At 39.1% G+C, this 15,721-nt stretch overlaps 1 protein-coding gene across 1 annotated transcript in view; it reads right to left on the bottom strand.

Annotated features, from left to right (window-relative positions):
* Positions 1 to 15,721, bottom strand: part of RGS22 (regulator of G protein signaling 22) — a 59,967-nt gene that overhangs the window by 25,560 nt on the left and 18,686 nt on the right. Inside the window, exons 7-14 of the mRNA XM_075495470.1 lie at positions 15,267 to 15,438; positions 11,634 to 12,312; positions 10,909 to 11,070; positions 9,792 to 9,972; positions 8,018 to 8,157; positions 7,394 to 7,499; positions 5,382 to 5,507; positions 3,712 to 3,813 (exon numbers count right to left, since the gene is read on the bottom strand). Coding sequence (XP_075351585.1) covers positions 3,712 to 3,813; positions 5,382 to 5,507; positions 7,394 to 7,499; positions 8,018 to 8,157; positions 9,792 to 9,972; positions 10,909 to 11,070; positions 11,634 to 12,312; positions 15,267 to 15,438 — 1,668 coding nt within the window. The remainder of the gene's footprint in view (positions 1 to 3,711; positions 3,814 to 5,381; positions 5,508 to 7,393; positions 7,500 to 8,017; positions 8,158 to 9,791; positions 9,973 to 10,908; positions 11,071 to 11,633; positions 12,313 to 15,266; positions 15,439 to 15,721) is intronic.

The raw sequence follows: 15,721 nt of genomic DNA on the forward strand, positions 1-15,721 counted from the left end.
GGAAGCTTTGGCCAAAACCTATTGACAATCTGCTCACATAAACGCTATCATAATATATTGCCATATTGGGGACTGTCTTTGCAGGCTGCTCTACCTGCATAACGGCACCCAGTCCTGTGTAATTTCACATACAAAACTGGAGCACAGTAAAGACAGACATTTTTTTCCAGAAACAATACTTGGGGCTGGTAATACATGTGAAGCAGAAATTCAGAGGTGGTTAAGCTAGCTATAGGAGTGCACTTCTCCAAAGTTAAAGGACCAGAACCTCAGTGCTGTAATCAGGATGACCTCTTCACTTTTGAAGGATGCAGATTTACAGTGTCCGAGGATTTGGCATGATGCCATCTTTTTGCTTAAATTCTTGCAAGAATCTGTTGCTATGGAATTTGACCCACCAAATAAAAAGATAGCATCACAAAGTGACAAAGTGAATGCATGCACTTGCAGATAGGGGAGAAATGAGAACGAGCTTTCATCCCTATGTCCCTTCCTGAGGGTTCAGGCACATCTGTAGATCTGCACTAATTTGAATGCAAGGAGTGCAGGAAAACCAACTGCAAAGAGTTCTAGACATGCCAAAAAAGAGGAAAAGTGTCTGTGTGCACAGCCTTCAACACTGGGCAATGAAGTTAGCAAGTTATAGGAGGAAAATACATTGTATCCTTTAAAAAGGAATATTCATAGCCTTTTTTGACTCCCTTGTCATGGAAGCCTTGTGGTTTTCTGAATCTCAGTGGAATAGTGAAACTGTTGTGTTGGCCAATCTCCTAAAGGATCAACAGGAAAAAAATACATTAAATGAACTTAAAGGTTATCAAATTCATACAAAAATCTTAAGCATGTGACATCAAGTGCACATCATACTTCCTTTATTCAATGTTTTGTTCCTTTTGTAAAACACAAAGAATTTTCCTACCTGCCAGCTATACATTTTCCTATAAATGTATTAGAATAAGTGATGGATTGAACCCAAAACCCTATCTGGAAATTTGGTCAGAGTTTGCATCTTGAAATTACTTATAATGGCACAAATCTGAAGATACAAAATGCTTAGGAAATTCAGATTAAGACTTTGGCCTCATTTTTTACTTTCCAAATCAGGGATTGTTGAGGCCTTGCGTTTTTGGTGTGAATTCATCCTCAGATGAGACGTCTTTGGTAAGCAATCTCAGAATGACTAGAGAGAAGCAAGAAACACGAAAAAGATTTAAGTCCAAGTGCTTTGTATTGCTGCCCAAAGGCGTGGATATTGCTCTGATCTAAACGAGGGGCTTGTGCAGCTGCTTGACAGAATCATATGATGGAAGAATACAACACATTGGCTGGTCTTTAATGGAAAGTCTAAACTGCCTTAACCCCCATCATCACTTCCCACTAACATAGATCTTACGTCGGACCCTAAAAGTTCACAGTAATGACAACTCCCTTTATCTGAATTGATTCTAGTGTTAAAATGTTGTACTTCCCATAACTGTATTAAATTTTCTAACTCTAAATAACTATTTTTTAATGGAAAACTACAATATGTGTTTCTTTATTGCTTTTCTTTCCCGTTTTATTTTATACTCCTGTGCATATGTTTATAGTGAATAACCATATATGTTCCTGGATGATTACTGGTACTCATTGTTTTCCTTATCCATCACGTCTCATTCTCACTATAGTTTCTTTCCCTGGATGAATGAATATACACCTTGGAATGCATCTTCTTACTCTATCATAAAGCCGAGATAAAAATGCCTAACAAGTGAAACAATGAGTAGCAGATACACAGCAATCCAGGTTTGCTCTTGTTTCTGACAGGAAGCAGGCAGAACACATACAGGATACTCTGGATGTCTCTTTCTGTAATAAATAGTGAAATATATATGATGATGTGTTGTGTGAATCTGATCCACATTCTCTTAGGAGTATTTGGAATTACTATCTTATTGTGCCAAAGGTGAGTGCAGAATCTGGGAAGGCATCTCTTCCATAAGCAGACACTGTAGATTGGATGCAGCTTGACTCTTTACCATGTTCCAATGAAAACAAGAATAATTTTTGTGCTGCCTTAAAAGGCAAGCTTGAGAATGATACCAAATGTTGCAGCACATGTGTTGATTTGTTATGTTACATTTCAGCTGTTAGTTATGCTAATGGAACAGTTTCACATATTTTGGTTTGATGTATTTACTTTAATGGCTATGTGTATGTAGCTCTCTGCAATTGCCTGGTAATGCTGATTGTACGATGTTCTGCTGTCACCACCAGGCCAGCACTGGAAATAAGATAAGAAAAGTGAAAAAGACCTGGGCCTTAATTTTCAGCCATGCAACCACTGCAGAAAGAGCGTAAGCTGGTGTGAAATGAAACCAAATTGAAAACCATCATGGACCATAGCCTAAGATTTGGCCTGCAACAAAACGTTTAGGAAAATGAAGACCCAGTCTAGATATGGTTAACTTGCATGCCTGGTGTGAGCTGGGTCCCTAGCCACACACAGGCCTGGGCAGATACAGGAGACAGTCAGTCTTAGGGGTACAGTCAGTTGCCCTCAGCCTCAGGCCATAAGTAGAGCTGGAGGGGAAAACAACTAAATAGGGAAGCAGTTCAAGTTAGCCAGTGTGTGACAGGAGAGAGGGAGGAATCTGTGCCTCGGCCTCTGCTTGCAGTTTCTGTACAAATAACAATGATTCAGGTGAGAATTCTGGACAAATATGCAAAATTCTGTCATTTGCCCCAGTAAAACCTCCAAGTAGGAAATTAAGACAAATTCAAGGAAGTCCAGATGCTCAGTAACATAAGCCATACAAAGAGATTATTCTCCACTGCTCTCTACAGATATTTGTTCCAATGACATGTGAAGTAGCTTTGCTCTATTACAGCATATATTGAAATATGCAGATAGGATGTACTCCTACATGAGGTTTACAGAGGAAAAACAGACCGAAGTTTCACAAAGTGATTTTAAAAGTTGCTTGGAGTCCTTCTAATGATATCACACTGCTGCAGCCTCCTTCCCTGGCAGCATCAGAGTATTCTGCAGTCGGTGAGAGCTATAAGCATCCATGTGGTGAACCAGTTCATTTTTGTTTTATTCCCTGACTTAAAGTGCATGCTCAATTAAGAATACTCGTTTATAGGAAATACCAGTTCTGCTTGACAGTAAATGAAGGTCTAAAGATCAAATGGGGGAGGATGACAACTGCAAAAAGAGCATGATGCCCTGACAATCAGAAAAGGAAAAACAGGACTGACAACTGAAAAATCCATTCTCATGACTAAGGTCATTATCTGAGGTCTGGACTGTGAGACCTGCAATTCTAACCCACACAGGAGATGGAAGGAAAGGTACAGCACAATTAGATGATTTAGAAAAAAATGTTATCTCTGATGTTAACACTAAGCAGACAATTTCCAAATATGACACAGAGTAGCAAAGGGGAGATTAGGTAAACTGAGTATAGTAGATAAAACTAGGAACATACAACAGAGCCTAGAAATCAAACTATGCATGTTTAACATTTAAATCAAGAAATTCCATGGAAACAATCCAAAGAGCTTCTTTTACTGTCCACAAACCAGATTTTCTTTGGTGTGGGTTGTCAAGATTTGGAAACTTTTCTACTCTCTATCTTCTTTTCAGTCCTTACACTGAACAAATATATTTGTGAAAGGAATGAACAAATGTATTTGTGAAAGGAAAACACATTATTTACAACTTACTTGAGCTTGTGTGCATATTTTAAAAGGATGAAGAGTTTCTTGGTAGAAAAGCTGATGATAAGCCTGTAGGTCAAACCAAAAGTATGCGCTGTTCTTCCACAACTGGAGATGAAAAATAGCGTAAGTTATTGCTACCCAAATATCACAGCTTTATAAAAGGTTGACTTTCCAATGCGAGTAATTATTTATTTCCTTGGGGTCATCATAAATCACGCTCAATTTAAGATGGATTTAGTCTGTGTTGCATACTGGCAAAAGGACAACATATTTAATGGCATCGTTACTGTGATACTATATCTTTTATTGTATCCTTTATGCATAATTGGCCATTAAAATTGTTAACATTGTAGTTAACATTTGAAGAGTAACCACATTTCAGTGGCATAAAGCCAGCCCTAAAGAAGAAATGCTGATAATGGACATGCAGAATTTGTGCCATGGTGAAATAGCATTTTGCAGCAACAACCAAAACAATTAAATATTGTGTACTTGACATATGTTACTGTGACTATCATTACATTTTTATTACATGCATTTCTGAGGCACAGAGTCTTGGCCTCATTTCATAAATTAAAATAAACATCAGAAGATCTTTCAGAAGAAGGAGTCTAGATCTTTCCCCAAGTCCTCTGTTTTAATCATGTGCTTATGGGGTTTGGATCTTAAAAATACCCTGAAACCCCCATCACTAGACAGTAAAGAAAATATTCTGAAAAGATAGGGGCAGGGAACTTTGCTCCACATACTGTAGCCTGCCAGATTTGGCATATGAGCAAAATACACTCCACAGCTGTAGACAAAACTTAAGGAAATAATTTTCAAAGAAGTCTGGCACCTGCAAAGGCTAGAAGACATACAGGTGGGTGCCTATCTCCCATGAAAAAATAACTGACTTTTATTTAGATTTCTATCTATACACATTTAACATTTTTAGCTGAAGGTATTCAGCTTTGGAAACATTGGCTCTTGCCTTCTGGTAGCCAAAGGCATCTTTAGCTACTGCTGCTGGATTCTGGGTTGTGCCAGCGCTAAAACAGATGTCCATCTTGATTGCATTCAAATCTCCCCTAAAGACTCAATTTTTCTGCAAAGCCACTAAACACTGACTCAGATTCATAACTTGTTCCAACCAATCCTCAATTTACACCCAGCAATGAATGATGGATCTGCTGACTGCAGAGAAGAAATAGTGTTATGTTTCTCAGAAATCCAAGAAGCTTCGTGGAAGCAGAAGAACGTTTTTAAAACATTGGAGATTTTGGACATCACTAACCCAACAAGTAAGAAGGAGGCAGATTATCATGAGTAATAGCATAGCGGATTTTCCATCTTTTTAAAAAATGTTTTTGTGGGTTAAGACCTCATTTTTTCTGCCAAGTTAAAGGCTAGTTTTTAAAGATGATTAGTCTTTTTTTATCCCTGATGGTACAATCAGATTTCCAATAGGCGTGAGACAGTTAGGATCTGACAGCTTGGTTAAGACCTGTCATTAGTTTGAATATACACATGAACAGTTTATGGTTGTTGAGGGATTGGAGTCTCACAAGTAATAATTCATCCAGTCATCAATCTTTCTTTCTCCATTTTTTTTTTCAGTCTGGCTGCCCTCTATAACTTGGCATTCAGTCAATTGTGGACTAAATTATCACAGGGTAGGAAAACGCTCATACCTTATTCCCTGACTTCTCACAGAAGTGTGTGAAGTAGTAGCCTGCTCTGTTCTCCAAATAAAGAGACTGCAGCATGCTTTCCATTCTTGATCCCCGTAAGACAACACTGCCAGCAGCATTTTTCCCCTGGACAAATAAAATACAGTTATACAGCAAGGAATAACAAGCTTTTATTATTTTCAAATGTCAGTACATTGCAATGGAGGGCCATGCAGTGTGTTCAATTAGTATCTTCATCCCAAGAAACCAGACTCCATTTTTTACTATATATGCAATTATCATAGCTCTCCATACCATTTTCACACTAAATATTCACATCCAGTGGAATAAGTCTGATGACTGAAGGCATGCGGAGTAGTAAAATGACCATAGCATCCCTTAGGTGGTTCATCAATACTTGAAACAGGAAAACAAACCTGGCCTCAATTCTGTCATAACTCTTTAGCTCCGAATCCGGGGAATTCCAATGATACTAAATCATATAATTTCACTGTCAAAAGCTGTCTCAGCTCAGGCTACTGTGTTTTGAACCAACAGAAGTTAATAGGTGGTTATCTGGTCAAACCTTGAAATGATTAACTGCCATGGAACAAAAGATATGACTCCTGGGGTTACACCACTGACATCAGCGTCAAAATCATAAGCATTTTAGGGGACAGGAAATCCATGCCCTTTACTGTGGCTAGCTCCTGGAGCATTTGAGGAAGAATACATCCATTTTGACAATGCTCACAGAGAAGCTAGAGGAGGGTACAAACTAGTAAATTAGCTTCTGATGATCACAAGAGAGAAACTTTGGCTGACTTGCCATCTCTGATAGCAGAAATGGGAGCAGATGAGTTTGGTGGCTGACAACCAGCTTCTTTCCAAACAGTAACAGGGATGGAGAAGGGCAGGAGGAAGCCAGACTTCTGAAGCAGAGCAGGAAAATACCACTTCCCAGTATGAAGTTAAACCATGAATCCCTGCATTCTCCTTTGCATCATATTTGTGATGGCAAATTGTGGGGTCCTGTAGGCTCCAGTCTAGCCCTGTAAGTGTAAATGGATAATATTCTCCTCCCTCAGCCAGAGGGAAACTCTGCATGATGAAGGTGTATAAAAACTAATAGTTCATGATGTGAACGTTTCCTGAATATAAGTTTCTAACTGCAAATGTCCCCTAATTGCAAAGACTAGCCTTTTCTTCTGTCAAAATTAACAAAGAAGTAAAATGATTGCAGTGAAGTAATAAACAAAGTATGATTTTGATGTGAAAAACAAGCAAGCATGTGCTCAAGTGATCAGCAAACTCCATGCATATGTAAACAGGCCCAGATTTCATAATATGTTGGTTTTTTTAAGTTGTGAGGCCATGGGTATCAATACCGCCATGAAACAGCAGGCTGTTTCGAGACCATTCCACAAACCTGAAAAGTTTCAGATATATTTTAAATTGCCAAATCTTAACAGCTCACATGTTTGATTTGTCAGCATTTTAACAGTTATTGAGAAAAGGTTCCTCTGTGCAGCGTGTCCCTCCTGAGGTTTGCTGGATTGAGGGCCTGCTTAGCAGGCAATAATTCAACAAAGAAAAGAATTAAGTACACAAGCAATAAAGAGGAATTGTACAAGTGAAGCATTTTCCTCTTACGAATTTTACTATTTTAATGACTTTCTAGGGCAGATTCAGTTTTCATTGTAAGTCTGGTATACTTTCCTAGGCAACAATTCCACTGAAGCATTTATCCAGTGAGTTTTCCATAACAGCCTACTGAACACATGGTCACTATGGAGAAGATCAACACTTTCTAGTGAAAATAAACCTCTGTATGTGCCGTGATTTCCTATCAAATAGGTGACGGATACCACACAGAAAATGCTGACATTCTAATTATACCTCTGCATATGGCATTGACATTCACATAATCAAACCAATTTCTCCCCATCATTGACTACTTCCCCTTTAATACTACAGAATAAAGTGTTTTAACCCATGATTCAAGACAACTACAATTTTCAAGCACTACTTACCGGGAGAAGCTCAGCATAGGTGTACTTTCTGTGACCCTGGTATTTGGAGTCTGCAGTGCCATCCAAAGCTAAGCAATGAATCATGTCTCTGCTCACTGACTTTGGCCTGGATCCACAAACAAACAAAAATTTCAATACCTATTTAAGAAAAAACTAGGACTGCTTATAAAATAAACAGCTAAGAAGGGGCATGAGAGATGTAGAATGACATAGTGAATAGTAGAGGAAAAAGCACATGGAGTTCAAATTTATAATAAATGTAAAAAATGTAGAGGAGTACTTTTTCATGTGGCCCTGTGGAAATTCCTGACACAGCATATCTTTGAGGGCAAGTGCTTGAGACAGGGTAAAAGAATATAAATGTATGTAGAGAATATCAACAATTATACAAGAGAGGATAAAACACTTGTGTTTGGAGAAATAAACCCTTTTGTGTTGTGGCACAAACGAATGAGAAACTAATCAGCCAAGGAGGAATTCTCCATGCATGCAATCTGTACCTTCATAAGCAGATTATTATATTAGAGGAAAGTATTCATGAAAACAGTAGGATCTAAAAGCCTTTCATAAATATTTGAGGTATATTGGTGTGCAGAAAGATGTACGAGGGACTTTGGTACTTACCACTTTCTGCTGCTAGAAATGTCATCCCTTTGGGGGCTCTGACTTGATGACAGGGTAGATGATAATTTTAATGATCTCTTCAAAGAGAAATTTGGTGTAGCTAGTTTTAATACAGTTGTTGGTGAGCTTGTTCTACTTTTCTAAAAGACATAAAAGAAAAACAAGCCAATTCTGGTTATTTTTCCACCTTTGTGTTTTCTTAACATGATCTCATTAACTACTCAAAAACATTCAAGGGTTTTCAGGACCATTTTTCCTTGTCAATCACAACATGTAATACTGCAAATTGCAAAAAACTCTTAATATCTTCCAGGATTTTTCAGCACACCTTAATAACCACTATAACATAAAATTACATTTTAACAGGTAGAAATATGTTACATGCACTTTGCATAGAATTACAGACGATGTCAGGTGAAGAGCATGTGAACATGTTTTGTGAATCTTTACTAAAAGATTACCTTAAGTATCTCACTATAAACCAGGGCTATAAGACAGATACAATCACTCAGACTAAGAGAGAAAGGGGACATTCTGCCACACCATCACTGACTTATTTTGAACAAAATCATGCTATGACTTTTTGGAGATGCCAGTTGCATTGAGTGCCCTCAGAAATTCACCCAGAGTTGCTGCTCTTTCTAAGCTCTTGCAAGCACAGTGGAGCTGGAAGATTCAGAAGTCCAGATTTCTCACAGAAAAAAAAAGAAAAAAGCAGCAAGAAACGGTCCATCAGCTGATTCTGTGAGGTTCACGGGTGCTGGGTCATAGTTTTCTTCAAGTGCTGAACTCAACAGGGGCTGGAAAACCTGCAGAGTTAGTATCCTGTCTCCCTGACCTACAGCTAGTCCTGGGTCATTAGCACACCTTGTGAAGCCAGAACTGGTCTCTGTAAGAGGCAGCTGCTTCTGGCTCCCATTCCTGCTGTGATCAGCAGGAATCTGGCTCCTGAACCCAGCTTCTTCTGAACAGGAAACTTGTCCCACTGTTTTTCCTCCATTATCTCCATGAATTAGCTTTTTAAAAAATATAGTTGTAGTCTAAAACTATCCAACTCAAAGTAACAGAGGTATGTGTAAGCAGATCTGTGGCATAGACCATCCAGTTCCTGATACTGGAACCACAGTCTCAATTCACATTCTCCAAGTACCTTCTGTCCTGAGGTTTAACACTTCGTTGCTGAAAACCTGCACCTTTCATTGCAGATACCTCTCAAATTCAGGCTTTCAAGGAAGAAAAGAGTCAAAACTGAACTGGCCACCTGCAAGCTACACGCTGTGAAAAGGTCTGTGTTGTGTGGCTCATGGCCCTCTGTAGAAAGCAAAAATCGTGTGTAGCTGATTGAAGGACTGTGGTGATAGAACATGAGCAGAACTCTGCCCTTTTTACAAACATGAGGGGTAGATTCAGGGTAACTGCAGTGAAGTTGTAAGAATTACTTTGGATTAAGATAAGGCTGGTTGAAGGGCAGAATCTGCACTGCTAGATACTTAATTTTGCAGTTCTGAGAATTTCAAGCTAAAATATCTATCCAAAACACTTATGAAATAGTGAGGATGTAACTGAGAAGATAATTTGACTCAATTTATAGCAACTTGTTGCATAAAGTATAGTAAAATTTTGTTGCATTTTTATACATAACCGTCTGCAACAGACCAGTTGCTAAATCTTCCTAACAACCAAGTACCATATTCTTGTCTCATTGAATTAAGGAGTTTTATCATTATTTTTGATGGGGCAAGGCTTCATTTTTTAATGTTGTGATCCTACCTACCTGAGGAAGGGAAGGTGGTGTCCTGGGTATGCAAGACTTAGGTGTCAATGGTAGCAATGAAACCATTTGTGGAAAAGGATCAATGTCCACCCTTGGTCTCTCTTGGCACGTGTGCCAGAGCTTCAATTTTGCACTGGCAGTTTGTATTGCTGTTGAATGAGTGACACAAAATCTGGGACCCCTAGGAAAAAAAAAATCTAACAGTTAGAACTTTCCGAAAACATGAAATACTGGGCTATTCGGCTTCTTTTTTTTTTCCTATGATGGTGTTTCCTGTATCAAGATATGGTCCTATATGCACCTAAATTTAAAAATCAGTTAGTATTAAAGATATGTTTAGATATTACACTCTTCCAAATCTAAAACCAAGCTACACATAAACTTAGGTTGCAAATTCTGCACCATTACACAGTTGCCTTTGTATGAGTCTGCAGTAGGATATGCCCCGTCCATCCTACAGCAAAGAATGGGAAAGGATTGTAGGTCACAGGACACAGACCGCAACTCTCATGAGGCTCCACAGCAAAGTTAACAATTGCAGGTATTTGTTTATGCCTGCAATTTGTTGATCCCCCTTGGGGAGGAGAGAAGACCTTCAAAAATTTTGCTTATGTTTTGGAAACAGGGTAGAACTTGCATCCTTGCCTAAGCTGTCAATAAGTAAAAGGCATTTTGTATGACAGACACTGAACAGTAAAGTCTCAGGGTCAAATTCCGCATAGATGTATACACAGAGCATCCTCAGAAACTTGAGAAGGGCAATATGGGGAATAGGTTAGGACAGAATTAACCTTCTATGCCTGGAGGGATTTCCCTACCCTGCAGCCTAAAGTTTAGTTGAATGGTATCCAAGGCAGCTATACACAAAGTAGCTCAGATGCTCTGGCAATAAAATAACAAGGGCTCAGTAAGGCAGATCTACCTGGCTTCTCAGTAGATTGCAGTGTAGTTTAGGGTCAACTAAAAATTCAGAGGCAACATCTGCTAGTATTTATGATGACATTGCTTCCCATAATTGCAATGGGATAAGTGAGATGAAATAGACCTAATAGGCTTATCAAAGAAAAGGGGAATTTGTTAAACAATGGAATATTAGTTCATGTTCATTTTTTCATACCAGTAAAGAAGTAGAGGTTTCACTACTTCAGGCTGAATCCGTCTTAAATGCCTTGTATTCCACTGATCTCCATGCAGTAGATCAAGTCTGAGTAACACTTCCGAACTGAGGAAATAGTCTCCACTGCTCAGCAGATAGAGTTTTTTCATCTTACTGAGTTGCCTTGAGTCAACAAAAATAGTCACATAAGCATGTATCAGATGCTATACAGAACTAAGTACAGTTCATCCTACTGGTTAAACTGCTGTCATGCAACATGTTTTTAATTGCAAGTGGCAAAAGCCAAAACAATGTTTCCACAAATTAGAGGCAGGTTGTGTATAAGATAAAATGTGCAGTGCCTTAGAATAGACAATCTGAATCCAGCAAAGCCTTTCACTAAAGCAGTTTGTCATACTGAATGCCCTACTTGTGAATTTAAATTCTTTTATTCTTTTTTTTTCTTTCTGTTGCCATCTGTTTTCCAAATCTCTTTCTAACAAAGCCTTAATACTGTGGTAATTCCGACTGCATGTAAGCTTTGAAAACATGACTCTGCAAAAAGAGTTTTATCAGCTTCAGCAGAGTCATTCCTGACTTACCTTGTCAGGACACTCATGATTACTTTAATTGTGCCTGTCCTATTCAAACATTACAATTTATTCTGAAATCTCAAAACCTGCATTGATCTAGCTGGATTACAAGTACTAAAACAACGGGAATAACTGTTAAATAATGGGAAGTACCTTTGCTGCCTTGTAGTGTCCTTAAGAGCCTTTAGTCTTTCAATATCCATCCAGAGCCACCAGTACCTCTCCCCAAGCGTTCCTTTAATGAACTTCTTGAATCTTTCAAACTCGTGTCTGTTGCCAGTGTCATAAGTCCTGTGACTAATACACCAGGCAGCCCTACTGTCTGCCCCATCACTTTCAGAACTTGATCTTAAGCTTACTTCTTCAGTATCTTGTTCTCTTACATCTCCCTTGGAGTCCAGGACAGTAAATGGAGAACCATGGGAAAAGAGTGACTCTGCAGTACCACAGGCAAATTCATTATTTGCTAACTCGTGTATAAACACTTCAGGCTGTTTGTGGAAATCCACATCACTCTCAATGTCAGCAGCTGGCTGTTGGGTCAGTTCTGAAATAGGTTCCTTCATTACAAATTGAGTATAAGCTGGTATGAATTCTTCCAGTGTCTGAAAAGTTGCGCTTTCCTGTCCATTTTCTTCTTTTGCTGCACTGTCCCATTTCGGGTCTAGATAAACTCTTAACTGAGTATGGGAAGGAGGTTCAGCAATGGCCACAGAAGAACCCTCCTCAGCCTCTTTGGATCTCTCCCTAATAATGTCGGCTTTTGCTGATGCTGTCCTTGAAGGGGAAAGGAAACTCCGTTGGTGGCATTCCTTAGAAAGAGAGCCTGCTTCTGCATTAAATCAGAAAAAATCATTGAACACCTTTTGATTCAGGACTGTTCTCTTGCATATCAACATTTCCAAGTTAAAAAATGCAACATATTTAGGTTGTGCTGCTGCAGAACAATCAGACCATGTCATGCTGCAGAGCAGGGAATAGCAGAGGTGCTTCTGCTGTTGCTATCTGGCTAGAAACTCAGCCCCGTGACTCAGAAACTCATTCCCTGTTGAATTCCAGCAGAGCAGCAGAGTTCAGGAACAACTCCCTGTGGAGCCAATTGTCTTGTTTAGTCAGCTGAGCATCCCAGCTCCCCAGCACTTGTTAAACCACCTTGATGTGCTGCAAAGCCTAGTTTCTTCCTGAGCATTTGGTCATAGTTTGATCAGAGTCACAGTATGTAGCAGGACTGGTTTTTATTTAGGCTTGAGGAAGCTAGTAAGTGATAATTCTTTGTCTACTTACGTTGATTATTGCAAAAGATTAAAACATTGAACAGGCCTCTGTCAGTTGGGTAAAATCTTGACATACATAGAAGGACAACAAAACAGATGATTATGTCAAGGGCTCTGGAAACATTTAACAATCCTGCAGTCCAGTCTGCCACCCGAAAATGGCTCCTTTCCATTTAGAGATGTTTCATAACTAACAAAGTTCAGAACAGTGACCAGCCCTGTTTTTTTGGTCTACACTTCTCTCCTTAATTCCTTTTACCCAACTCCTCATCATCCCCATGCTATTAAGCATGCCCTGCCGTCCTGGTTTGCTGAGAAAGAAACTTACTGCTTTAACTTGCTCAAATATCTTTTCTACTTCTGCCAGACTTTTAGGAAATAGAGTACTTCTGGACCATGTTAGCAAAGATGACCTTGACTATACATACTGCTTAGCTAGGTTAATGCTGTACAAGTCAGCCCTGTAAAACTGAGCAGAATAACTACAGATATTGTGAACAGCAGCAGAATCTAAGTGAAAGTAAAAAAAACCAAAGTCATAATTCAGTTGTGGCTCTACAATATCTTCATATCAATCCAGCATTTAAACTATAGAATAAACTGAATCTTCTGTATTTCCCTAAAGCTAAGATGTAGGCTTTCATACTCTATTGTATCACTAAGGCAAAACCATTGTCAGTGAGGAGACTGCTACAACCTCTGAGCACATACACTACATCTAACAGTGACAGAAAAGGGCTAAATCTCTCAGATCCACTGAATTCCCATTTGTGATGTTATCAGCCTGTGTAACCCTCTATGGTGGCCTAGTCAATAAATAGTGATGGCAGTTAAACATTCCTTCCATCTTCCTCTGAAAATAAGCCACGTCTAACCAGTGCTGGCCACTGTCACAGACAGACACTTGGGTTAGGAACATGGCATAGTGATTCCCTGCTCTGCACTTACATAATTTCATGTGTAAGTGCATATGGCACAATATGTTGACATTAATATAAAAATCAGTGTGATTTAAAATATCTTTTCTTATTTCTAAACTATTTCAAATGTTTTCACTTGAAAAAGAAAAATCATAGCTTCTCAACACAGTTCTGTGAAATTGAAACATGAAGAATTATTTCACAGGACCTGAGGGAATTAGGGAGAGAGATACACAGCTCTTGAGTACTCAAAAGCCAAGTGGCTCAGGGTTTTGCTTAAGACATTAGTTGATAACCCTGATCCGACTGAAGAAGTGAGCAAGGAATTCAAACTGGATTGTCCAAGCAAATACCTTCAGCTATTGAACTCTTTCTAATTGCAGGCTGGCTCTGATAATCTTAGTTGATGACCTTTATTGCTTCCAGTGCCTGACCCCTACACCAGGTGAATACTGTGCCTAAATAAAGTTTTCTGACTGAAAGAATGCTGGATTTCCCATGAAATAAGCATGAAGAAGAGTAATAAGCACATGCAAAATGAAGGTCTATGTTTAAAATAAAGTTTTCAGTGAGAAGATGTGAAATATTCATTGAGGCAAAATGCTGTTGACTGCAGGACAACTGCAGCAGAAGAAGAGACAGAGAGGCTTTCCATAGGCCTATGGCCAGCCCACTGCAATACAGAGCTACACTACATTACGGCGCTCTGCAAGAATGGTGCACTTGTGAACTCTCTGCTCAAAGCACTGCAAAAATTAGTGGTAGAGTCGTGAGCTGTAAACAAGTGCAACTTGAATAACTTCATTAATAATCCATGCATAAGCAATGTATTTCCTGGGGTGACCCTCATGGGTTTGGGGAAGAGGACAGACTTCTGGAGTTATCATGTCTTTCAATTTTCCATTCAGCCATTGGACTCCGAGGTCCCAGCAGTACAAGTCTCAAAGTGGAATGGCTGCTTTTTCCCCTGAGAATGGGGAGAGAGAACTCCTAACATATGAGCTGAGACTTCTCTGTTCATCTTGCTACTGCCTACAGAGCAGAAGCAAGGCTATGCAATCAGGTATGTCCATATGTACATCTGTATGTTCTCTCCCAGTACCTTTGAAACCTACTGAACAATTTCAGCTAAATTTGACAGATAGATGGGAGTGTCACAAACGATTGTGTTCTATAAGATTCATAAAAATTGGCAGCCGAAAGGCCTTTAAGTGCCCAACATAAATACCCTAAGAAGATGGCTGCAACACAAATCATACATTATCAAATACCCAAAGAATCCAGACAAGAAAGTCTTTCAAAACATATCAAATGGAAAAAAAAAAACCCTCAGCTGAAACTTATAGACATCTATGAGACAGAAATATGTAAGAAAGGAGGCTTCTACTGTCACAAAATTACTTGGCTACTAGCTCAAATTTTCATTTAATGTTGTGGCTATGGAAAGAAACAAATCCCCGTCTGAGACCTAAGTTACCATGCAATACTCAGAAGGTAATAAGTGGAGTTAGCAGCAATTCCTTGGAATGCCTTTTCTTTCCACCTAGTCAGAGTTGTGTTATAAATACGATGGCTGAGCCCCTGTCACTTACCCGGAAGGCTATCTTTTTCACTTAATGAATCGTCTCTTTCATGCTGCCCAGGCAAACACTGAATATCTTGAATTTGACTAGAAGCTACAGGATGCATAAATGAATCTGTAGTCTTCATGGATTCACTTCGTTTTGCTAACGTAAACCAATCCTTTGTCTGAGAAACGGTAGCCTAGGAAAAGAAATGTCATAGAATAATTCAAATTTCTCTATTTATTGCACTGTTTCTGAGAGCAGAGGGCTTACTGTCTGTAGTCATTTTATGCAGTCTGTTTGTGTAGATTTCTGTAACAGTAGTTCCCAGTGAAGAGAGCTGTATGACGGTAGGTGAGCATACTTGTAACACAGCTTCTGTTTAAGCTGTATTACAACCCATCAACCTTCTTCTATAGTACAAAGAGCTTTGAAAATAAGGGATATTCAGAGAATCAGTTGTCCAATTAGGTTGTGACCTC

Source organism: Mycteria americana, chromosome 2 (assembly GCF_035582795.1).
Source record: "Mycteria americana isolate JAX WOST 10 ecotype Jacksonville Zoo and Gardens chromosome 2, USCA_MyAme_1.0, whole genome shotgun sequence".
Lineage (NCBI taxonomy): Eukaryota > Metazoa > Chordata > Aves > Ciconiiformes > Ciconiidae > Mycteria > Mycteria americana.